Source organism: Aphelocoma coerulescens, unplaced genomic scaffold (genome assembly GCF_041296385.1).
Source record: "Aphelocoma coerulescens isolate FSJ_1873_10779 unplaced genomic scaffold, UR_Acoe_1.0 HiC_scaffold_415, whole genome shotgun sequence".
Lineage (NCBI taxonomy): Eukaryota > Metazoa > Chordata > Aves > Passeriformes > Corvidae > Aphelocoma > Aphelocoma coerulescens.
In genome coordinates this window covers 44038-66872 of record NW_027183759.1, presented here as the reverse complement: position 1 = coordinate 66872, position 22835 = coordinate 44038, and the positions used below count along the sequence as shown (strand labels likewise).

General features: G+C 65.1%; 1 protein-coding gene across 1 annotated transcript in view; it reads left to right on the top strand.

Moving 5' to 3' along the window:
- The window catches only part of LOC138101695 (helicase SRCAP-like), a gene marked incomplete at its 5' end in the record, with an annotated part of 32477 nt that extends 10211 nt beyond the window's left edge, over positions 1-22266 (top strand). Inside the window, 7 exons of the mRNA XM_068999472.1 lie at positions 2523-2719; positions 6108-6222; positions 9313-9364; positions 9473-9525; positions 13323-13505; positions 16503-16586; positions 21352-22266. Of these exons, the coding sequence (XP_068855573.1) occupies positions 2523-2719; positions 6108-6222; positions 9313-9364; positions 9473-9525; positions 13323-13505; positions 16503-16586; positions 21352-22266 (1599 nt within the window). The remainder of the gene's footprint in view (positions 1-2522; positions 2720-6107; positions 6223-9312; positions 9365-9472; positions 9526-13322; positions 13506-16502; positions 16587-21351) is intronic.
- Positions 22267-22835: the final 569 nt, after the last annotated feature.

Below are 22835 nucleotides of genomic sequence, written 5' to 3'. Positions count from 1 at the left end.
CTGGGAGTACCTGGGATACAGCTGGGCACAGCTGGGGGCACCTGGGGGCACCTGGGCACAGCTGGGGGCACCTGGGATACGCCTGGGATAAACCTGGGCACAGCTGGGGGCACCTGGGATACACCTGGGCACAGCTGGGGGCACCTGGGCACAGGTGGGGGCACCTGGGATACGCCTGGGGGCACCTGGGCACAGCTGGGGGCACCTGGGATACACCTGGGATACACCTGGGAGTACCTGGGATACAGCTGGGCACAGGTGGGGCCACCTGGGCACAGGTGGGGGCACCTGGGATACACCTGGGGGCACCTGGGCACAGCTGGGGGCACCTGGGATACACCTGGGATACACCTGGGGGCACCTGGGCACAGCTGGGGGCACCTGGGATACGCCTGGGGGCACCTGAGATACACCTGCGGGCACCTGGGATACACCTGGGGGCACCTGGCAGCACTTGGACACAGGTGGAGGCACCTGCGGGCACCTGGGATACACCTGGGGGCACCTGGGACACACCTGGGCACAGCTGGGGGCACCTGGGCACAGGTGGGGGCACCTGGGATACACCTGGGGGCACCTGGGCACAGCTGGGGGCACCTGGGATACACCTGGGATAAACCTGGGCACAGCTGGGGGCACCTGGTGGCACCTGAGATACACCTGGGCACAGCTGGGCACAGCTGGGGGCACCTGGACACAGGTGGAGGCACCTGGGGACACCTGGGATACACCTGGGGGCACCTGGGACACAGCTGGGGCACAGCTGGGGGCACCTGGGGGCAACTGGGCACAGCTGGGGGCACCTGGGATACACCTGGGCACCGCTGGGGACACCTGGGGGCACCTGGGCACAGGTGGAGGCACCTGGGGACACCTGAGATACACCTGGGCACAGCTGGGCACAGCTGGGGGCACCTGGACACAGGTGGGGGCACCTGGGATACACCTGGGCACACCTGGGCACAGCTGGGGGCACCTGGGATACACCGGGGGGCACCTGGAGACAACTGGGCACAGGTGCCCCCCTCACCTGCCCCCCCAGGTGTGCTCCCCATGCCAGGTGTGCCCCCCTCACCTGCCCCCCCAGCTGTGCCCCCCAGGTGTGTGCCCCCCATGCCAGCTGCGCCCCCCGTGCCAGCCGTGCCCCCCTCACCTGCCCCCCCAGCCGTGCCCCCCTCACCTGCCCATGCCAGGTGTGTGCCCCCCATGCCAGCTGTGCCCCCCTCACCTGCCCATGCCAGGTGTGTGCCCCCCATGCCAGCTGTGCCCCCCAGGTGTGCCCCCTGTGCCAGCTGTGCCCCCTCACCTGCTCCCCCCGTGCCAGCCATGCCCCCCTCACCTGCCCCCCCAGCCGTGCCCCCCTCACCTGCCCATGCCAGGTGTGTGCCCCCCATGCCAGCTGTGCCCCCCAGCTGTGCCCCCCGTGCCAGCTGTGCCCCCCTCACCTGCCCGTGCCAGTTGTGCCCCTCTCACCTGCCCATGCCAGGTGTGTGCCCCCCATGCCAGGTGTGTGCCCCCCATGCCAGCTGTGCCCCCCCAGGTGTGTGCCCCCTGTGCCAGCCGTGCCCCCCTCACCTGCCCGCGCCAGCTGTGCCCCCCTCACCTGCCCCCCCGTGCCAGCTGTGCCCCCCTCACCTGCCCATGCCAGGTGTGTGCCCCGCATGCCAGCTGTGCCCCCCAGGTGTGCCCCCCGTGCCAGCTGTGCCCCCCTCACCTGCCCCCCCAGCTGTGCCCCCTCACCTGCCCCCCCCGTGCCAGCCATGCCCCCGTCACCTGCCCCCCCAGCCGTGCCCCCCTCACCTGCCCATGCCAGGTGTGCCCCGCAGGTGTGCCCCCTTATGCCAGCTGTGCCCCCCCAGGTGTGCCCCCTATGCCAGGTGTGCCCCCTCCTCACCTGCCCATGCCAGGTGTGTGCCCCCCTGTGCCAGCCGTGCCCCCCTCACCTGCCCATGCCAGGTGTGTGCCCCCCGTGCCAGCTGTGCCCCCCTCACCTGCCCATGACAGGTGTGTGCCCCCTGTGCCAGCCGTGCCCCCCTCACCTGCCCCCCCCATGCCAGCCGTGCCCCCCTCACCTGCCCCCCCCATGCCAGCCGTGCCCCCCTCACCTGCCCATGCCAGCTGTGCCCCCCAGGTGTGCCCCCCATGCCAGCTGTGCCCGCCCTCACCTGCCCCCCCAGCTGTGCCCCCCTCACCTGCTCCCCCGTGCCAGCCGTGCCCCCCTCACCTGCCCATGCCAGGTGTGCCCCGCAGGTGTGCCCCCCATGCCAGGTGTGTGCCCCCCGTGCCAGCCGTGCCCCCCTCACCTGCCCATGCCAGGTGTGCCCCGCAGGTGTGCCCCCCATGCCAGCTGTGCCCCCCCATGCCAGCCGTGCCCCCCTCACCTGCCCGTGCCAGCTGTGCCCCCCGTGCCAGCCGTGCCCCCCTCACCTGCCCGTGCCAGTTGTGCCCCCCTCACCTGCCCATGCCAGCTGTGCCCCCCGTGCCAGCCGTGCCCCCCTGACCCACCTGCCGGCGCCCCGCAGGCCCTCATGGAGCGCTTCAACGCCGACAAGAGAATTTTCTGCTTCATCCTCTCCACGCGCTCGGGCGGCGTCGGCGTCAACCTGGCCGGGGCCGACACCGTGGTGTTCTACGACTCCGACTGGAACCCCACCATGGACGCCCAGGCCCAGGACCGCTGCCACCGCATCGGCCAGACCCGCGACGTCCACATCTACAGGTGAGCGCACCTGGGCATCGTCTGGGTACCGCCTGGGTACCGCCTGGGTACTGCCTGGGTACCACCTGGGTACCGCCTGGTACCACCTGGGTACCACCTGGGCACCACCTGGGCCACGGGAGTGCGTCTGGGGCTCACCTGGGTGGCTCTAAGAGAGGCAGGAGCTCACCTGGGGCACCTGGAGCTCACCTGGGTGAGGGGAGCTCAGCTGGGCGAGAGGACCTCACCTGGAGCTCACCTGGGGCTCACCTGGGTGGCTCTAAGGGAGGTAGGAGCTCACCTGGAGCACCTGGAGCTCACCTGGGTGAGAGGAGCTCACCTGGGGCTCACCTGGGGCTCATCTGGGCGAGAGGAGCTCACCTGGAGGTCACCTGGGGCTCACCTGGGCAAGAGGAGCTCACCTGGAGCTCACCTGGGGCTCACCTGGGCAAGAGGAGCTCACCTGGGGCTCACCTGGGTGAGGGGAGCTCACCTGGAGCTCACCTGGGCGAGAGCAGCTCAGCTGGGCGAGGGGAGCTCACCTGAGGCTCATGTGGGTGCCTGGAGAGGCACTTGGGGCTCACCTGGGTGGTTCCATAGGAGGTAGGAGCTCACCTGGGGCTCACCTGGGTGAGAGGAGCTCACCTGGAGCTCACCTGGGGCTCAGCTGGGTGAGAGGAGCTCACCTGGGGCTCACCTGGGCGAGAGGAGCTCACCTGGGGCTTACCTGGGTGGCTCTAATGGAGGCAGGAGCTCACCTGTGGCACCTGGGTGCTCACCTGGGTGAGAGGAGCTCACCTGGAGCTCACCTGGGTGGGTATTTGGGAGGTAGGAGCTCACCTGTAGCCCCTGGGTGCTCACCTGTGGCACCTGGGGCTCAGCTGGGTGACAGGAGCTCACCTGGGTGCTCACCTGGGGCTCACCTGGGTGCCTGGAGAGGCACCTGGGGCTCACCTGGGCGAGAGGAGCTCACCTGGGAGCTCACCTGGGTGGGTACTTGGGAGGTAGGGGCTCACCTGGGGCTCACCTGGGCAAAGGGAGCTCACCTGGGTGCTTGGAGAAGCACCTGGGGCTCACCTGGGTGAGAAGAGCTCACCTGGGGCTCACCTGGGTGCCCACCTGGGCACCTGGGGCTCACCTGGGTGGCTCTAAGGGAGTTAGGAGCTCACGTGCAGCATCTGGGGCTCACCTGGGTGACAAGAGCTCACCTGAGGCTCACCTGGGTGCCTGGAGAGGCACCTGGGGCTCACCTGGGTGAGAGGAGCTCACCTGGGGCTCCCCTGGGTGAGAAGAGCTCACCTGGGGCTCACCTGGGGCTCAGTTGGGTGAGAGGAGCTCACCTGGAGCTCACCTGGGTGCCTGGAGAGGCACCTGGGGCTCACCTGGGTGGTTCCATGGGAGGTAGGAGCTCACCTGGGGCTCACCTGGAGCTCACCTGGGCGAGAGGAGCTCAGCTGTGGTACCTGGGGCTCACCTGGCCAGGTGGGAGCTCACTTGTGTGGTTTGACGGGAGGTCGGAGCTCACCTGTAGCACCTGGGTGCTCACCTGGGCGAGAGGAGCTCACCTGGGGCTCACCTGGGCGAGGGGAGCTCACCTGAGTGGTTGCTTGGCTGTTGGAGGGTTTGCGTCTCACCTGTCTCACCTGTTCTGCCTGTGTCACCTGTCCCTCACCTGTCTCACCTGTCCCTTACTTGTCTCACCTGTTTGTCCCTTGTCCCTCACCTGCCCTCACCTGTGTCCCTCACGTGTCCTCACCTGTCCCTCCTGTTCCCGTCTCTCACCTGTCCCTCACCTGTCCCTCACCTGTCTCTCCTGTCCCTCACCTGTCCCTTGTCTCACCTGTTTGTTCCTTGTCCCTCACCTGCCTTTACCTGTGTCCCTCACTTGTCTCACCTGTCCCTCACCTGTCCCTCACCTGTCCCTCACCTGTCCCTCACCTGTCTCTCCTGTCCCTCACCTGTCCCCACCTGTCCCTCCCGTTCCCATCTCTCACCTGTCCCTCACCTGTCCCTCACCTGTCCCTTACTTGTCTCACCTGTTTGTCCCTTGGCCCTCACCTGCCCTCACCTGTGTCCCTCACCTGTCCTCACCTGTGCCTCCCATTCCCGTCTCTGACCTGTCCCTCACCTGTCTCTCCTCTCACCTGTCTCTCCTGTCCCTCACCTGTCCCTTACTTGTCTCACCTGTTTGTCCCTTGTCCCTCACCTGCCCTCACCTGTGTCCCTCACCTGTGTCCCTATCTTCTCTCACCTGTGTCCCTCACCTGTCCCTCACCCGTCTTTGCTGTCCCTCACCTGTCCCCACCTGTCCCTCCCGTTCCCGTCTCTCACCTCTCACCTGTCTCTCCTGTCCCTCACCTGTCCCTTACTTGTCTCACCTGTTTGTCCCTTGTCCCTCACCTGCCCTCACCTGTGTCCCTCACTTGTCTCACCTGTCCCTCACCTGTCCGTGCCTGTCCCACCTGTCTCTCACCTCTGTCTCACCTGTCCTTCACCTCTCACCTGTCCCTCACCTGTCTCACCTGTCCTGTCTCACCTGTTCTCCTGTCTCACCTGTCCCTCCCCTCTCACCTGCCCCTCACCTGTCTGTTACCTGTCCCTCACTGGTCTCACTTGTCTGTTACCTGTCTCACCTGTCTCACCTGTTACTTCTCACCGGTCTCACCTGTCGGTTACCTGTCTCACCTGTCCCTCCCCGTCTCACCTGTCCCTCTCCTATCTCACTTGTCCCTCACGTGTCTCACCTGTCCCGCACTTATCTCACCTGTTCCTCCCCTCTCTCACCTGTCCCTCCCCTGTCTCACCTGTCCCTCACCTGTCCGTTATCTCTCTCACCTGCCTCACCTGTTGGTTACCTGTCTCACCTGTCTCATGTGTCTGTTACCTGTCCGTTACCTGTCCGTTACCTGTCTCACCTGTCCCTCACCTGTCCGTTATCTTTCTCACCTGTCTCACCTGTCCCTCACCTGTCTGTTACCTGTCTCACCTGTCTCACCTGTCCATTACCTGTCTGTTATCTGTCTCACCTGTCCTTCACCTCTCCATTATCTGTCCCTCACCTGTCTCACCTGTCCGTTACCTGTGCCTCACCTGTCTCACCTGTCCATTACCTGTCTCTCTCTCACCTGTCCGTTACCTGTCCCTCACCTGTCGGTTACCTGTCTCACCTGTCTCACCTGTCCGTTACCTGTGCCTCACCTGTCCCTCACCTTTCTCTCCTCTCTCTCACCTGTTTCACCTGTCCCTCACCTGTCCCTCACCTGTCCGTTACCTGTCTCACCTGTCCCTCACCTGTCCCTCACCTGTCGGTTACCTGTCTCACCTGTCCATTACCTGTCTCACCTCTCTCTCACCTGTCTCACCTGTCCATTACCTGTCTCACCTGTCTCACCTGTCTCACCTGTCTCAGGCTGATCAGCGAGCGCACGGTGGAGGAGAACATCCTGAAGAAAGCCAACCAGAAGCGGCTGCTGGGGGACATGGCCATCGAGGGCGGCAACTTCACCACCGCCTACTTCAAACAGGTGAGCGCCGGACAGGTGAGGGACAGGTGAGGGTGGGGACAGGTGAGGGTGGGACAGGTGGGGGTGGGGCAGGTGGGGGTGGGGCAGGTGGGGGTGGGGCAGGTGAGGGTGGGGCAGGTGAGGGAGGGACAGGTGAGGGACAGGTGAGGGTGGGACAGGTGGGGGTGGGGCAGGTGAGCACAGGGACAGGTGGGGGTGGGACAGGTGAGGGTGGGACAGGTGGGGGTGGGGCAGGTGAGCAGAGGGACAGGTGGGGGTGGGACAGGTGAGGGTGGGACAGGTGGGGTGGGAGAGGTGAGGGCAGGGATGGGTGAGGGACAGGTGGGGGTGGGACAGGTGAGGGACAGGTGGGGGTGGGACAGGTGAGGGACAGGTGGGGGTGGGGACAGGTGAGGGTGGGACAGGTGAGCACAGGACAGGTGAGGGTGGGACAGGTGAGGGTGGGACAGGTGAGGGAGGGACAGGTGGGGGTGGGGCAGGTGAGGGACAGGTGAGGGTGGGACAGGTGAGGGTGGGAGAGGTGGGGGTGGCACAGGTGAGGGTGGCACAGGTGAGGGTGGCACAGGTGAGCACAGGACAGGTGAGGGTGGGACAGGTGAGGGACAGGTGAGGGCGGGGATGGGTGAGGGACAGGTGAGGGTGGGGCAGGTGGGGGTGGGACAGGTGAGCACAGGGACAGGTGAGAGTGGCACAGGTGGGGGTGGGACAGGTGAGGGTGGGGCAGGTGAGGATGGGACAGGTGAGGGTGGGACAGGTGAGGGTGGGACAGGTGACGGCGTGGCCGGGCAAGGGTGGGGTGGGAGCACCCAAATTTGGGCGGTGCCAGGTGTGGGGGAAGCTCTTGGGGACACCTTGGGGCTTCAGGTGAGGTTCAGGTGTGCCCAGGTGTGCAGGGCACCCAAATTTGGGGGGTTGAGGTGAAATCCTGGGGTGCCCAGATGTGCCCAGGTGGGCCCAAATGGGGTCCCGGGTGCAACCAGGTGTGCCCAGGTGGCCCCAGGTGCCCCCAAATGGGATCCCAGGTGTCCCCAAATGAGGTCAGAGGTGCCCCCAGGTGTCCCCAAATGGGGTCTGAGGTGTCCCCAGGTGCCCCCAGATGTCCCGAGATGCCCTCAGGTGCCCCCAGGTGTCCCCAGATGCCACCCAGGTGTCCCCAAATGAGGTCACAGGTGCCCACAGGTGCCTCTAGGTGTCCCCAAATGGGGTCTCAGATGTCCCCAGGTGTGCCCAGGTGCCCCCAAACGGGATCCCAGATGCCCCCAGGTGTCTCCAGATGTCCCCAGGTACCCCCAGATGCCCCCAAATGGGATCCCAGGTGTCCCCAGGTGCCCCCAAATGGGATCCCAGGTGTCCCCAAACGGGATCCCAGGTGTGCTCAGGTGTCCCCAGATGCCCCCAGGTATCTCCAGGTGCCCCCAGGTGCCCCCAAGTGGGGTCTCAGATGCCCCCAGGTACCCCCAGGCACTGCCAGCTGCCCCCAAATGGGGTCTGAGATGTCCCCAGGTGTGCTCAGGTGTGCCCAGGTGCCACCCAGGTGTGCTCAGGTGCCACCCAGCTATCCCCAGGTGCCCCCAAATGGGGTCCCAGGTGTCCCCAGGTGCCCCCAGATGCCCCCAGATGTCCCCAAATGAGGTCACAGGTGCCCCCAGGTGTCCCCAAATGGGGTCTGAGATGTCCCCAGGTGTGCTCAGATGCCACCCAGGTGTGCTCAAGTGCCACCCAGATGTGCCCAGGTGCCACCCAGGTGTGCCCAGGTGCCCCCAGGTGTCCCCAGATGGGGTCCCAGATGTCCCCAGGTGTCCCCAGATGCCCCCAGCTGCCCCCAAATGAGGTCCCAGATATCCCCAGGTGTGCTCAGGTGTGCCCAGGTGCGCTTACATGCCACCCAGGTGTGCCCAGGTGTGCCCAGGTGTCCCCAAATGGGGCCCCAGATGTCCCCAGGTGTCCCCAGGTGTCCCCAGATGCCCCCGGATGTCCCCAAATGAGGTCACAGGTGTCCCCAGGTGCCCCCAAATGGAGTCTCAGATATCCCCAGGTGTGCCCAGGTGTGCCCAGGTGCCACCTAGGTGTGCCCAGGTGCCACCCAGGTGTGCCCAGGTGCCACCCAGGTGTGCTCAGGTACCACCCAGGTATCCCCAGGTGCCCTCAGGTGTCCCCAAATGAGGTCCCAGATATCCCCAGGTGTGCCCAGGTGTCCCCAGGTGCCACCCAAGTGTGCCCAGGTGTGCCCAGGTGTGCTCAGGTGTCCCCAGATGCCCCCGGATGTCCCCAAATGAGGTCACAGGTGTCCCCAGGTGTCCCCAAATGGGGTCTCAGATATCCCCAGGTGTGCCCAGGTGCCACCCAGATGTGCCCAGGTGCCCCCAGGTGTCCCCAAATGGAGTCTCAGATATCCCCAGGTGTGCCCAGGTGTGCCCAGGTGCCACCCAGGTGTGCCCAGGTGTGCTCAGGTGCCACCCAGGTGTGCTCAGGTACCACCCAGGTATCCCCAGATGTCCCCAGGTGTCCCCAGGTGCCCTCAGGTGTCCCCAAATGAAGTCCCAGATGTCCCCAGGTGTGCCCAGGTGCCACCCAGGTGTGCCCAGGTGTGCTCAGGTGTCCCCAGATGCCCCCAGATGTCCTCAAATGAGGTCAGAGGTGGCCCCAGGTGCCCCCAAATGAGGTCTCAGAGGTCCCCAGGTGTGCCCAGGTGTGCCCAGGTGCCACCCAGATGTGCCCAGGTGTGCTCAGGTGCCACCCAGATGTCCCCAGGTGTGCCCAGGTGTGCCCAGGTGTGCTCAGGTGTCCCCAGATGCCCCCGGATGTCCCCAAATGAGGTCACAGGTGCCCACAGGTGTCCCCAAATGGGGTCTCAGATATCCCCAGGTGTGCCCAGGTGTGCCCAGGTGCCACCCAGGTATCCCCAGGTGCCCTCAGGTGTCCCCAAATGAGGTCCCAGATATCCCCAGGTGTGCCCAGGTGTGCCCAGGTGCCACCCAGGTGTGCCCAGGTGTGCCCAGGTGTCGCCCAGGTGCCACCCAGGTGTGCCCAGGTGTGCCCAGGTGCCACCCAGGTGTGCCCAGGTGTGCCCAGGTGTGCCGTGTCCCGCAGCAAACCATCCGCGAGCTGTTCGACATGGCCCCCGAGGAGCCGCCCCGCGAGCGGGACCGGGACGGGGACAAGGACGGCGACCGGGACGGCGACCGGGACCGGGACCGGGATCGGGACCGGGATCGGGATCGGGATCGGGACCGGGATCGGGACGGCCCCGCCGAGGACGACGAGGACCCCGCGGCCACCAGGAGGACGCACATCCTGGAGCAGGTGAGGGACACCTGGGGGTGGCACCTGGGGGTGGCACCTGGGGGTGGCACCTGGGCGGGGGCGGTGATGGTGTGGGTGGGTCCCTGACGGCCCCAAATGTCCTCAAATGTCCCCAAAATGTTGTCGGTGACCTTAAATGGTTCCCAGTGTCCCCAACGTCCCCGATGTCCAGCAGGGTCCACAGTGTCCAGCAGAGTTCCCAGTGCCCCCAGTGTCCCCAGTGTCCCCAGTGTCCAGCAGGATCCCCAATGTCCAGCAGGGTCCCCAATGTCCAGCAGGGTCCCTAGTGTCCCCAGTGTCCCCAATGTCCATCAGAGTCCCCAATGTCCAGCAGTGTCCCCAATGTCCAGTAGGATCCCCAGTGTCCCCAGTGTCCCCAATGTCCATCAAAGTCCCCAATGTCCACCAGTGTCCCCAGTGTCCAGCAGGGCTCCCAATGTCCATCAAAGTCCCCAGTGTCCCCAGTGTCCAGCAGGGTCCCCAATGTCCAGCAGGGTCCCCAGTGTCCCCAATGTCCATCAGGGCTCCCAGTGTCCATCAAAGTCCCCAGTGTTCATCAGTGTCTCCAGTGTCCTCAATGTCCAAGACTTCCAATGTCCATCAATGTCCCTGATGTCCATCAAGGCTCCCCAGTGTCCATCAGAGCTCCCAATGTCCATCAATGTCCCCAGTGTCCGTCAGGGGGTCCAATGTCCATCAAAGTCCCCAGTGTCCCCAGTGTCCCCAATGTCCATCAAAGTCCCTGCTGTCCATCAGGGCTCCCAATATCCAAGACTTCCAATGTCCATCAAAGTCCCCAATGTCCAGCAGTGTCCCCAATGTCCAGTAGGATCCCCAGTGTCCCCAATGTCCACCAGGACTCCCAGTGCCTTCAATAGTCCCAATGTCCCCGGTGTCCCCAATGTCCAGCAGTGTCCCCAATGTCCACCAGGATCCCCAGTGCCCCCAGTGTCCCCAGTGTCCATCAGGGCTCTCAGTGTCCGTCAAAGTCCCCAGTGTCCAGCAGGGTCTCCAATGTCCAGGAGGCTCCCCAGTGCTCCCAGTGTCCCCAGTGTCCACCAGGATCCCCAGTGTCCATCAAAGTCCCCAATGTCCAGCAGTGCCCCCAATGTCCCCAATGTCCCTGACATCCCCAACCCCGTGAACGTCCCCCATGTCCCCAACGCCCCCAATGTCCCCAATGTCCCCAACACCAACACCGCCAACGTCCCCGATGCCTCCACTGTCCCCAACTCCCCCAACACCCCCAGTGTCCCCGATGCCCCCGATGTCCCCGATGCCCCCAGTGTCCCCAGTGTCCCCAATGTCCATCAAAGTCCCCAGTGTCCAGCAGTGCCCCCAATGTCCCCAATGTCCCTGACATCCCCAACCCCCTGAACGTCCCCCATGTCCCCAACGCCCCCAATGTCCCCAATGTCCCCAACACCAACACCGCCAACGTCCCCGATGCCTCCACTGTCCCCAACTCCCCCAACACCCCCAGTGTCCCCGATGCCCCCGATGTCCCCGATGCCCCCAGTGTCCCCAGTGTCCCCAATGTCCATCAAAGTCCCCAGTGTCCAGCAGTGCCCCCAATGTCCCCAATGTCCCTGACATCCCCAACCCCCTGAACGTCCCCCATGTCCCCAACGCCCCCAATGTCCCCAATGTCCCCAACACCAACACCGCCAACGTCCCCGATGCCTCCACTGTCCCCAACTCCCCCAACACCCCCAGTGTCCCCGATGCCCCCGATGTCCCCGATGCCCCCAGTGTCCCCAGTGTCCCCAGTGTCCCCAGTGTCCCCAGTGTCCCCAGTGTCCCCAACGCCCCCAATGTCCCCAATGTCCCCAAAAACCCAACATCCCCAACACCCCCAATGTCCCCAGTGTCCCCAATGTTCCCAACACCCCCAACGTCCCCAATGTCCCCAAGACCCCCAACACCCCCAGTGTCCCCAATCCCCTGAATGACCCCAATGTCCCCAATGTCCCCAACGTCCCCAACACCCTTGATGTCCCCAACCCCCTGAACATCCCCAACACCCCCAACACCCCAATGTCTCCAATGTCCCCAACCCCCCCAATGTCTCCAACACCCCCAACATCCCCAATGTCCCCAATGTCCCCAATGTCCCCAATGTCCCCAACCCCCTGAATGTCCCCAACACCCCCAACGCCCCCAATGTCCCCAATGTCCCCCGATGACCCCCGATGACCCCAATGACCCCAATGACCCCAATGTCCCCAATGCCCCCCAATGACCCCAATGTCCCCAATGTCCCCCAATGAACCCAATGACCCCAATGTCCCCAAGACCCCCAACACCCCCAGTGTCCCCAATCCCCCGAATGTCCCCAACGCCCCCAACACCCTCAATGTCCCCAACGCCCCCAACACCCTCAATGTCCCCAATGTCCTCAACACCCCCAACATCCCCAGTGCTCCCAATGCCCCCAACACCCCCTGAACGTCCCCAATGTCCCCAAAACCCCCAATGCCCCCAACACCCCAATGTCTCCGATACCCCCAACGCCCCCGATGTCCCCTACATCCCCAACGTCCCCGACACCCCCAATGTCCCCAACACCCCAATGTCCCCCAACACCCCCAACATCCCCAATGTCCCCAATGTCCCCAACACCCCAATGTCCCCCAACACCCCCAACATCCCCAATGTCCCCAACACCCCCAATGTCCCCAATGTCCCCAACCCCCCGAATGTCCCCAACCCCCCCAACGCCCCCAACGTCCCCAATGCCCCCAACGTCCCCAATGACCGCAATGTCCCCAATGCCCCCAATGTCCCCAAAACCCCCAACACTCACAATGTCCCCAACACCCCCAATGTCCCCAATGTCCCCCAATGTCCCCAAGACCCCCAACACCCCCAGTGTCCCCAATCCCCTGAATGACCCCAATGTCCCCAATGTCCCCCAATGTCCCCAATGTCCCCAACTCCCCCAACGCCCCCAAAACCCCCAATGTCCCCAAGACCCCCAACACCCCCAGTGTCCCCAATCCCCTGAATGTCCCCAACGCCCCCAATGTCCCCAACACCCCCAATGACCCCAATGACCCCAATGCCCCCAATGTCCCCAATGTCCCCCAATGACCCCAATGTCCCCAAGACCCCCAACACCCCCAATGTCCCCAACACCCCCAGTGTCCCCAATCCCCTGAATGTCCCCAACGCCCCCAATGTCCCCAATGACCCCAATGCCCCCAATGTCCCCCAACGTCCCCAACACCCCCAATGTCCCCAACACCCCCAGTGTCCCCAATCCCCTGAATGTCCCCAATGCCCCCAACCCCCCAACACCCCCAATGTCCCCAATGTCCCCAGTGCCCCCAATGCCCACAATGCCCCCAATGTCCCCAATGTCCCCAACGCCCCCAACGCCCCCAATGTCCCCCAATGACCCCAGTGCCCCCAATGCCCCCAACGCCCCCAATGTCCCCAATGTCCCCAATGTCCCCCAATGACCCCAATGACCCCAATGTCCCCAATGTCCCCAACACCCCCAACCCCCCCAGCACCCCCAACACCCCCAACACCCCCAATGTCCCCAACACCCCCAGTGTCCGCAATCCCCTGAATGTCCCCAATGCCCCCAACACCCCCAACACCCCCAGCACCCCCAATGTCCCCAATCCCCTGAATGTCCCCAATGCCCCCAACACCCCAATGTCCCCAACGCCCCCAATGTCCCCAACGTCCCCCACCCCCTAAATGTCCCCAATGTCCCCAACACCCCCAACCCCCCCAACCCCCTCAATACCCCCCCACCCCCCTGACCGCCGCCCCGGCTCCCGCAGGCGCTGTGCGGGGCCGAGGACCCCGAGGACATCCGGGCGGCGTCGCAGGCGCAGGCCGAGCACGTGGCGGCGCTGGCCGAGTTCAGCGAGTCGCTGAGCCCCGAGGACGAGCGCGGCGGCGCCGACGGCCCCGAGGAGGAGCTGTCCAAGGCCGAGCAGGAGATCGCAGCCCTGGTCGAGCAGGTCCGGGGGATGGTTTTTTTCGGGGGGGGGTTTGAGGGGATTTGGGGTGGTTGTGGGGAGGTTTGGGATGGGTTTTGGGGGGTTTTGGGAGGTTTGGGGGAGATTTGGGGTGGTTGTGGGGCGGTATGGGATGGTTTTTAGGGGGTTTTTGGGGGGTTTTGGGGGGTTTTGGGAAGTTTGAGGGGAGATTTGGGGTGGTTTAGGGGAGTTTTGGGATGGTGTAGAGGTGTTCTGGGGTGATTTGGGGTGGTTGTGGGGAGGTATGGGATGGGTTTTGGGGGGTTTTGGGGGGATTTGGGGTGGTTGTGGGGAAGTATGGGGGAGGTTTGGGGGAGATTTGGGGTGGTTTAGGGGAGTTTTGGGATGGTTTAGGGGTGTTTTGAGGGGATTTGGGGTGGTTGTGGGGAGGTATGGGATGGGTTTTGAGGGGTTTTGGGGGGTTTTGGGGGGGTTATGGGGAGTTTTGGGATGGTTTAGGGTCATTTAGGGGCATTGTGGGAGGTTTGGGGGAGATTTGGGATGGGTTTTGGGGGGTTTTGGGATGGTTTTTGGGGGCTTTTGGGGGGATTTGGGGTGGTTGTGGGGAGGTTTGGGATGGGTTTTGAGGGGTTTTGGGAGGTTTGGGGGAGATTTGGGGTGGTTTAGGGGAGTTTTGGGATGGTTTAGGGGGGTTTTGAGGGGATTTGGGGTGGTTGTGGGGAGGTATGGGATGGGTTTTGGGGGGTTTTGGGAGGTTTGGGGGAGATTTGGGGTGGTTGAGGGGAGTTTTGGGATGGTGTAGGGGTGTTTTGGGGGGATTTGGGGTGGTTGTGGGGAGGTATGGGATGGTTTAGGGGTGTTTTGGGGGGATTTGGGGTGGTTGTGGGGAGGTATGGGATGGGTTTTGGGGGGTTTAGGGGGGTTTTGGGAGGTTTGGGGGAGATTTGGGGTGGTTGAGGGGAGTTTTGGGATGGTGTAGGGGTGTTTTGGGGGGATTTGGGGTGGTTGTGGGGAGGTATGGGATGGGTTTTGGGGGGTTTTGGGGGGATTTGGGGTGGTTATGGGGAGTTTTGGGATGGTTTTTGGGGAGTTTTGGGATGATTTGGGGAGGTTTGGGATGGTTATGGTGTGTTTTGGGATGATTTGGGATGGTTATGGGGAGTTATGGGATGGTTTAGGGGAGTTTTGGGATGGTTTGGGGGGGTTTTGGGGGGATTTGGGGTGGTTGTGGGGAGGTATGGGATGGGTTTTGGGGGGTTTAGGGATGGTTGAGGGGAGTTTTGGGGTGGTTTGGGGTCATTTAGGGGCATTCTGGGAGGTTTGGGGGAGATTTGGGGTGGTTTTTGGGGGGTTTTGGGATGGTTCGTGGGGGCTTTTGGGGGGATTTGGGGTGGTTGTGGGGAGGTTTGGGATGGGTTTTGGGGGGTTTGGGGGAGATTTGGGGTGGTTGTGGGGCGGTATGGGATGGTTTAGGGGGGTTTTGAGGGGATTTGGGGTGGTTGTGGGGAGGTTTGGGATGGGTTTTGAGGGGTTTTGGGGGGTTTGGGGGAGATTTGGGGTGGGTTTTGGGGGGTTTTGGGGTGGTTTTTGGGGGTTTTGGGATGATTTGGGATGGTTTGGGGGAGTTATGGGATGGTTTTTTGGGGTTTTGGGGGAATTTGGGATGGTTATGGGGAGTTTTGGGATGGTTTAGGGTCGTTTAGGGGCATTGTGGGAGGTTTGGGGCAGATTTGGGATGGTTTTTGGGGGGTTTTGGGGGGATTTGGGGTGGTTTTGGGGAGGTTTGGGATGGTTTTTGGGGGGTTTTGGGGTGATTTGGGGTGGCTTAGGGGTGTTTTGGGATGGTTTTGGGGCGTTTTGGGATCTTTAGAGGCATTCTCAATGATTTTGGGTCCTTTTGGGATGATTTAGGGGCATTTTGGGATGATTTTGGGATGATTTTGGAGCATTTTGGGATGATTTTGGGGCATTTTGGGATGATTTTGGGGCATTTTGGGATGATTTTGGGATGATTTTGGGGCATTTTGGGATGATTTTGGGATGATTTTGGAGCATTTTGGGATGATTTTGGGGCATTTTGGGATGATTTTGGGATGATTTTGGGGCATTTTGGGATGATTTTGGGGCATTTTGGGATGATTTTGGGGTGATTTTGGGGCATTTTGGGATGATTTTGGGGCGTTGGGGACATCGGTTTGGGGGGTCCTGGTGGTCAAGGGACCCAAATTTGGGGGTCCAGGTGACCTCAGGTAACCCCAAATTTGGGGGGTCCCAGGTGCCCCCAAACCTCCCCAATTTGGGGTCCCAGCTGACCTCGAGTGACCCCAATTTGGGGGTCCCCGCCTCTTCCCCTCCCCCATTATTTTGGGGTAGTTTTGGGGGGTCCTGGGGGGGTTTGGGGGGGTCCTGGGGGGCTTTGGGGGGGTCCAGCAGAGCCGGGATTTTTTTGGGGGGCCCTGGGGGGGTCTGGGGATATTTTGGGGGGGGGGTCTCCAGATGCTGACCCCTCCCCAAATTTGGGGGTCCCCCTCTCTTTCCCCCTTCCCCATTATTTTTGGGGGGGTTTTGGGGGGCTTTGGGGGGGTCCAGCAGAGCCGGGATTTTTTTGGGGGGCCCTGGGGGGGTCTGGGGATATTTTGGGGGGGGGTCCCCAGGTGCTGACCCCTCCCCAAATTTGGGGGTCCCTCTTTCTTTCCCCCTTCCCCATTATTTTTGGGGGGGTTTTGGGGGGTCCCGGGGGGCTTTGGGGGGGTCCAGCAGAGCCGGGATTTTTTGGGGGGGTTCTGGGGGAGTCCGGGGATATTTTGGGGGGGGGGGGTCTCCAGGTGCTGACCCCTCCCCAAATTTGGGGGTCCCTCTTTCTTTCCCCCTTCCCCATTATTTTTGGGTGGGTTTTGGGGGGTCCCGGGGGGCTTTGGGGGGGTCCAGCAGAGCCGGGATTTTTTTGGGGGGGCTCTGGGGGGGTCCGGGGATATTTTGGGGGGGGTCCCCAGGTGCTGACCCCTCCCCAAATTCCAGCTGACCCCCATCGAACGTTACGCCATGAACTTCCTGGAGGCCTCGCTCGAGGACGTCAGCAGGGAGGAGCTCAAGCAGGCCGAGGTGGGGGAGGGGCTTTGGGGGGTCCCGGGGGGGTTTTGGGGGGTTCCAGAGGGGTTTGGGGGATCCTGGGGGGGTCCCAGAGGGATTTGGGGGGGGTCTTAGAGGGGTGTGGGGGATCCTGGGGGGGTTTGGGGGGTCCCAGAGGGGTTTGGGGGATCCTGGGGGGGTCCCAGAGGGATTTTGGGGGGTCTTAGAGGGGTGTGGGGGGGTCCTGAGGGGGGTTTTGGGGGGTTCCAGAGGGGTTTGGGGGGGTCCCGGGGGGGTTTTGGGGGGTTCCAGAGGGGTTTGGGGAGGTTTTGGGGGGGTCCTAGAGGGGTGTGGGGGGGTCCCGGGGGGGGGTTTGGGGGGTCCCAGAGGGGTTTGGGGGATCCTGGGGGGGTCCCAGAGGGATTTTGGGGGGTCCCAGTGGGGTCTGGGGGGGTCCTGGGGGGGTTTTGGGGGGTCCTAGAGGGGTGTGGGGGGGGTCCCGGGGGGGGTTTGGGGGGTCCCAGAGGGGTTTGGGGGATCCTGGGGGGGTCCCAGAGGGATTTGGGGGGGGTCTTAGAGGGGTGTGGGGGGGTCCTGGGGGGGTTTTGGGGGGTCCCAGAGGGGTTTGGGGGATCCGGGGGGGGTTCCAGAGGGATTTTGGGGGGTCTTAGAGGGGTGGGGGGGGGTCCTGGGGGGGTTTTGGGAGGTTCCAGAGGGGTTTGGGGGGGTCCCGGGGGGGTTTTGGGGGGTTCCAGAGGGGTTTGGGGGGGTCCCGGGGGGGTTTTGGGGGGTTCCAGAGGGGTTTGGGGGGGTCCCGGGGGGGTTTTGGAGGGTCCCAGAGGGGTTTGGGGAGGTTTTGGGGGGGTTTTGGGGGGGTCCTAGAGGGGTGTGGGGGGGTCCCGGGGGGGGGTTTGGATGGTCCCAGAGGAGTTTGGGGGATCCTGGGAGGGGTCCCAGAGGGATTTGGGGGGGGTCTTAGAGGGGTGTGGGGGGATCCTGGGGGGGTTTTTGGGGGTCCCAGAGGGGTTTGGGGGATCCTGGGGGGGTCCCAGAGGGATTTTGGGGGGTCTTAGAGGGGTGGGGGGGGGTCCTGGGGGGGTTTTGGGGGGTTCCAGAGGGGTTTGGGGGGGTCCCGGGGGGGTTTTGGGGGGTCCCAGAGGGGTTTGGGGGATCCTGGGGGGGTCCCAGAGGGATTTTGGGGGGTCCCAGTGGGGTCTGGGGGGGTCCTGGGGGGGTTTTGGGGGGTCCTAGAGGGGTGTGGGGGGGTCCCGGGGGGGGTTTGGGGGGTCCCAGAGGGGTTTGGGGGATCCTGGGGGGGTCCCAGAGGGATTTTGGGGGGTCTTAGAGGGGTGGGGGGGGGGTCCTGGGGGGGTTTTGGGGGGTTCCAGAGGGGTTTGGGGGGGTCCCGGGGGGGTTTTGGGGGGTTCCCGAGGGGTTTGGGGGGGTTTTGGGGGGTTCCAGAGGGGTTTGGGGGGTCCTGGGAGGGGTCCCAGAGGAATTTGGGGGGGGTCTTAGAGGGGTGTGGGGGGGTCCTGGGGGGGTTTTGGGGGGTCCTAGAGGGGTGTGGGGGGGTCCCGGGGGGGGTTTGGGGGGTCCCAGAGGGGTTTGGGGGATCCTGGGGGGGTCCCAGAGGGATTTTGGGGGGTCTTAGAGGGGTGGGGGGGGGTCCTGGGGGGGTTTTGGGGGGTCCTAGAGGGGTGTGGGGGGGTCCCGGGGGGGGTTTGGGGGGTCCCAGAGGGGTTTGGGGGATCCTGGGGGGGTCCCAGAGGGATTTTGGGGGGTCTTAGAGGGGTGGGGGGGGGTCCTGGGGGGGTTTTGGGGGGTCTTAGAAGGGTGTAGGGGGGTCCTGGGGGGGTTTTGGGGGGTCCTAGAGGGGTTTGGGGGGGTCCCGGGGGGGTCCTAGAGGGATTTTGGGGGGTCTTAGAGGGGTGGGGGGGGTCCTGGGGGGGTTTTGGGGGGTCTTAGAGGGGTGTGGGGGGGTCCCGGGGGGGTTTTGGGAGGTTCCAGAGGGGTTTGGGGGGGTCCCGGGGGGGTTTTGGGGGGTCCCAGAGGGGTTTGGGGAGGTTTTGGGGGGGTCCTAGAGGGGTGGGGGGGGGTCCCGGGGGGGGTTTGGGGGGTCCCAGAGGGGTTTGGGGGATCCTGGGGGGGTCCCAGAGGGATTTTGGGGGGTCCCAGTGGGGTGGGGGGGGGGGTCCCGGGGGGGCTTGGGGGGTCCCAGAGGGGTTTGGGGGATCCTGGGGGGGTCCCAGAGGGATTTTGGGGGGTCTTAGAGGGGTGTGGGGGGGTCCTGGGGGGGTTTTGGGGGGTCTTAGAAGGGTGTAGGGGGGTCCTGGGGGGGTTTTGGGGGGTCCTAGAGGGGTTTGGGGGGGTCCCGGGGGGGTCCTAGAGGGATTTTGGGGGGTCTTAGAGGGGTGGGGGGGGTCCTGGGGGGGTTTTGGGGGGTCTTAGAGGGGTGTGGGGGGGTCCCGGGGGGGTTTTGGGAGGTTCCAGAGGGGTTTGGGGGGGTCCCGGGGGGGTTTTGGGGGGTCCCAGAGGGGTTTGGGGAGGTTTTGGGGGGGTCCTAGAGGGGTGGGGGGGGGTCCCGGGGGGGGTTTGGGGGGTCCCAGAGGGGTTTGGGGGATCCTGGGGGGGTCCCAGAGGGATTTTGGGGGGTCCCAGTGGGGTGGGGGGGGGGTCCCGGGGGGGCTTGGGGGGTTCCAGAGGGGTTTGGGGGATCCTGGGAGGGGTCCCAGAGGGATTTGGGGGGGGTCTTAGAGGGGTGTGGGGGGGTCCTGGGGGGGGTTTGAGGGGTCTTAGAAGGGTGTGGGGGGGGTCCTGGGGGGGTTTTGGGGGGTCCCAGTGGGGTTTGGGGAGGTTTTGGGGGGGTTTGGGGGGGTCCTAGAGGGGTGTGGGGGAATCTGAGGAGGTTTTGGGGGTCCCAGAGGGGCTTGGGGGGGTCCTGGGGGGGTCCCAGAGGGGTTTGGGGGGGCCCTGGAGGGATTGGGGGGGGGTCTCAAGTGGCTTTGGGGGGTCCCAGAGGGGTTTGGGGGGGTCCTAGAGGGGTTTGAGGGGGTCTCAGGAGGATTTGGGGGGGTCCCAGAGGGATTTTGGGGGGTCCCAGAGGCGTTTGGGGAGGTTTTGGGGGGTTCTGGGGGGGTTTGGGGGGGCCCGGGGGGGTCCCAGAGGGGTTTAGGGGGGGTCCCAGAGGGGTTTGGGGGGGGTCCTGGGGGGTTTGGGGGGGGTCCCAAAGGGGTTTTGGGGGGTTCCAGAGAAGTTTGGGGGGGGGTTGGGGGGGTCTCAGGAGGTTTTGGGGGGTTCTGGAGACGCTTGGGAGGGTCCTGGGGGGTTTTGGGGGATCCTAGAGGGGTTTGGGGGTTCCCAGAGGGGTTTGGGGTGGTTTTGGGGGGGGGTCCTGGATGGATTTTGGGGGTCTCTGGGGGATCTTGGGGGGGTCCCAGAGGGACTTTGGGGGGTCCCAGAGGGGTTTGGGGGTTCCCAGAGGGGTTTGGGGTGGTTTTGGGGGGGTCCTGGATGGATTTTGGGGGTCTCTGGGGGCTTTTGGGGGGTCCCAGAGGGATTTTGGGGGGTCCCAGATGGGTTTGGGGGGTCCTGAGGGGGGGGTCCTGAGGGGTTTTTGGGGGGGTCCTGAAGGGTCTGGGAGGGGCCCCAATAAATTGGGGGGGGGGGGGGTCCCAAAATGGGTCTGGGAGGATCCTTTGGTTTGGAAGAGTCCATTTGGGGTTTGGGGGGGGTCCAAAATGGATTTGGGGGTCCCAATAAATTTAGGGGGGTCCCAAAATGGGTCTGGGGGCTTCCAAATGGGTCTGGGGGGGGTTCCCTTTAAATTGGGGAGGGGTCTTTTAGATGGGAAGAGTCCATTTGGGGTTTTGGAGGGGGGGGTCCAAAATGGATTTGGGGGTCCCAAAATGGGTCTGGGGGCTTCCAGATGGGTCTGGGAGGGTCCATTTAAAATGGAGGGGGGGCCTTTGCATTGGAAGAGTCCATTTAGGGTTGAGGGGGGAGTCCCAAAATGGGTCCGGGGGGGTCCCTTTAAATTGAGGAGGGGTCTTTTAGACTGGGAGAGTCCATTTGGGTTTTGAGGGGGGGGGTCCCAAAATGGGTCTGGGGGCCTTGAAAAATCATGGGGGGGTTCCTTTAAATTGAGGAGGGGTTTTTTGGATTGGAAGAGTCCATTTGGGTTTCAAGGGGGGGTCCCTTTAAATTGAGGAGGGGTCTTTTAGATTGGAAGAGTCCATTTGGGTTTTGAGGGGGGTCCCAAAATGGGTCTGGGGGCCTCGAAAAATCGAGGGGGGGGTTCCAAAATGGGTCGGGGGGGTTCCTTTAAATTGAGGAGGGGTCTTTTAGATTGGAAGAGTCCATTTGGGTTTTGAGGGGGGGTCCCTTTAAATTGAGGAGGGGTCTTTTAGATTGGAAGAGTCCATTTGGGTTTTGAGGGGGGGTCCCAAAATGGGTCTGGGGGGGTTACTTTAAATTGAGGAGGGGTCTTTTAGATTGGGAGAGTCCATTTGAGTTTGGGGGGGGTGCCCCAAAATGGGTCTGGGGTCCTCAAAGACTTGACGGGGGGGTCCCAAAATTGGTGTGGGGGGTTTCTTTAAATTGGGGGGGGGTCTTTCAGATTGGAAGAGTCCATTTGCATTTGGGGGGGGGTCTGGGTGGTTTTCAACCCCAAAAAATCGTGGGGGGGGCAGGGTTTGGACGGATTTGATTGACGGGGGGGAGATTCCCATGGATTTTTTTGGGGGGGGGGAGTCCCCAATTGGGTCTGGGGTCTCAAGCAGCCCCTCCCCCCCCCCCTCAGGAGCAAGTGGAGGCCGCCCGCAAGGACATCGACCAGGCCAAGGGGGGGAGGGGGCCGCTTCCGGCTGCCCCCCCAGGAGGGCGAGGAGGAGGAGGAGGAGGAGGAGGAGGAGGAGGAAGAGCCCCGAGGGGCCCCCCCGGCGGGGGGGGGGAGGGGCGGCGGCGGCGGCGGGGGGCGGGGGGGGGCGGTGGGGGCGGTGGGGGAGGGGCGGGAGGGGAGGAGGAGGCGGCCGAGAGGGGTGGGGGAGGGGAAAGGGGGGGGTCCCGCAAGGCTCGGAGGGCTCGGGGACCCCCCCGCCCCTCCCCCGCCGAGAGGCCGGGGACCCGCGCCAGCCAGCGGCTGCGGGGGGCGGCGGTGACGTCATCGGTGACGTCACAGGCCGCATCGCCGGCGACGCCCGCGGCCGAGCCCGGCCAGGGCGGCGACGTCATCGCCGCCGCCCCCTCGCGTGACGTCATCGCCGCCGCCGCCCCTTCCGGTGACGTCATCGTCGCCGCCCCTTCCGGTGACGTCATCGTCGCCGCCGCCCCCGGGCGACGCCGCCCGCCCCTCCCCCGCCCGCCTCCCCCCCCTCCCCCCTCCCGTGACGTCACCGACGCCCACCCCGCCCCCGCCCGTGACGTCGCCGCCGCCCACCCCGCCCCCGCCCGTGACGTCACCGCCGCCCCCGCCCGCCGCCTCCCCTCCCCCCTCCGCGCCCTCCCCTCCCCCCGCCGCCCCCTCCCCGGCGCCCCCGCCCTCCCCGGCCGAAGGGGGAGGGGCCCCCCCGGCGGACCCCCGCCCCGCCGCGCCCCTCCCCCGCCCCGCCCGCCCCTCCCCCGCGGCGCCGCCGCAGCGCCGACGTCGAGATCCGGCAGGGCCGAGGCCCCGGCCCCGCGGCCAAAGTGCTGCGGACGCTGCCCGGCCGCCTGGTGACCGTCCTGGAGACCCCCCCCCCAACTGACCGGCGGCGGGGGAGGGGCCCCGCGCTCCCGGCGCCGCCCCCCGCGACCCCGCCCGGGCCGCCCCTCCCCCTCGCCGCCGCCCCTCCCTCCTCCTCGTCCTCCTCCTCCTCTTCCTCGGCCGCCGCCTCCGCCCCTCCCCCCAAACGCCGCCGCGGCCGCCCCCCCAAGCGGCGGCTGCCGGGCGGGGGAGGGGCCCGGCACCGCCGGCACCGCCCGGGCGCCCCCCAGCAGCGCCCCGCCCCCACCCCCGACGGCCGCCGGGGCCGCCGGGGCCGCCCCACGCGGGGCTTGGGCGGGGGAGGGGCGGCGCAGTCGCCCCCCCCGCAAGCGCCGCCGGGGCCGCCCCCCCAAGATGGCGTCGCCCGAGCGAGGCGGGGGAGGGGGCTCCGAGCCGCCCAGCCCCCGCCCGGCCTCGCCGGCGCCCCCCAGGACCACCCGGGGAAGGCCCGGAGCCCCCCTGGCCCCGCCCCTGCAGCGCGAGCCCCGGCGGAGGCCGCGGCCCCCCGAGGACGGCGGCGGCGAGGAGGAGGGCGGGGCGGC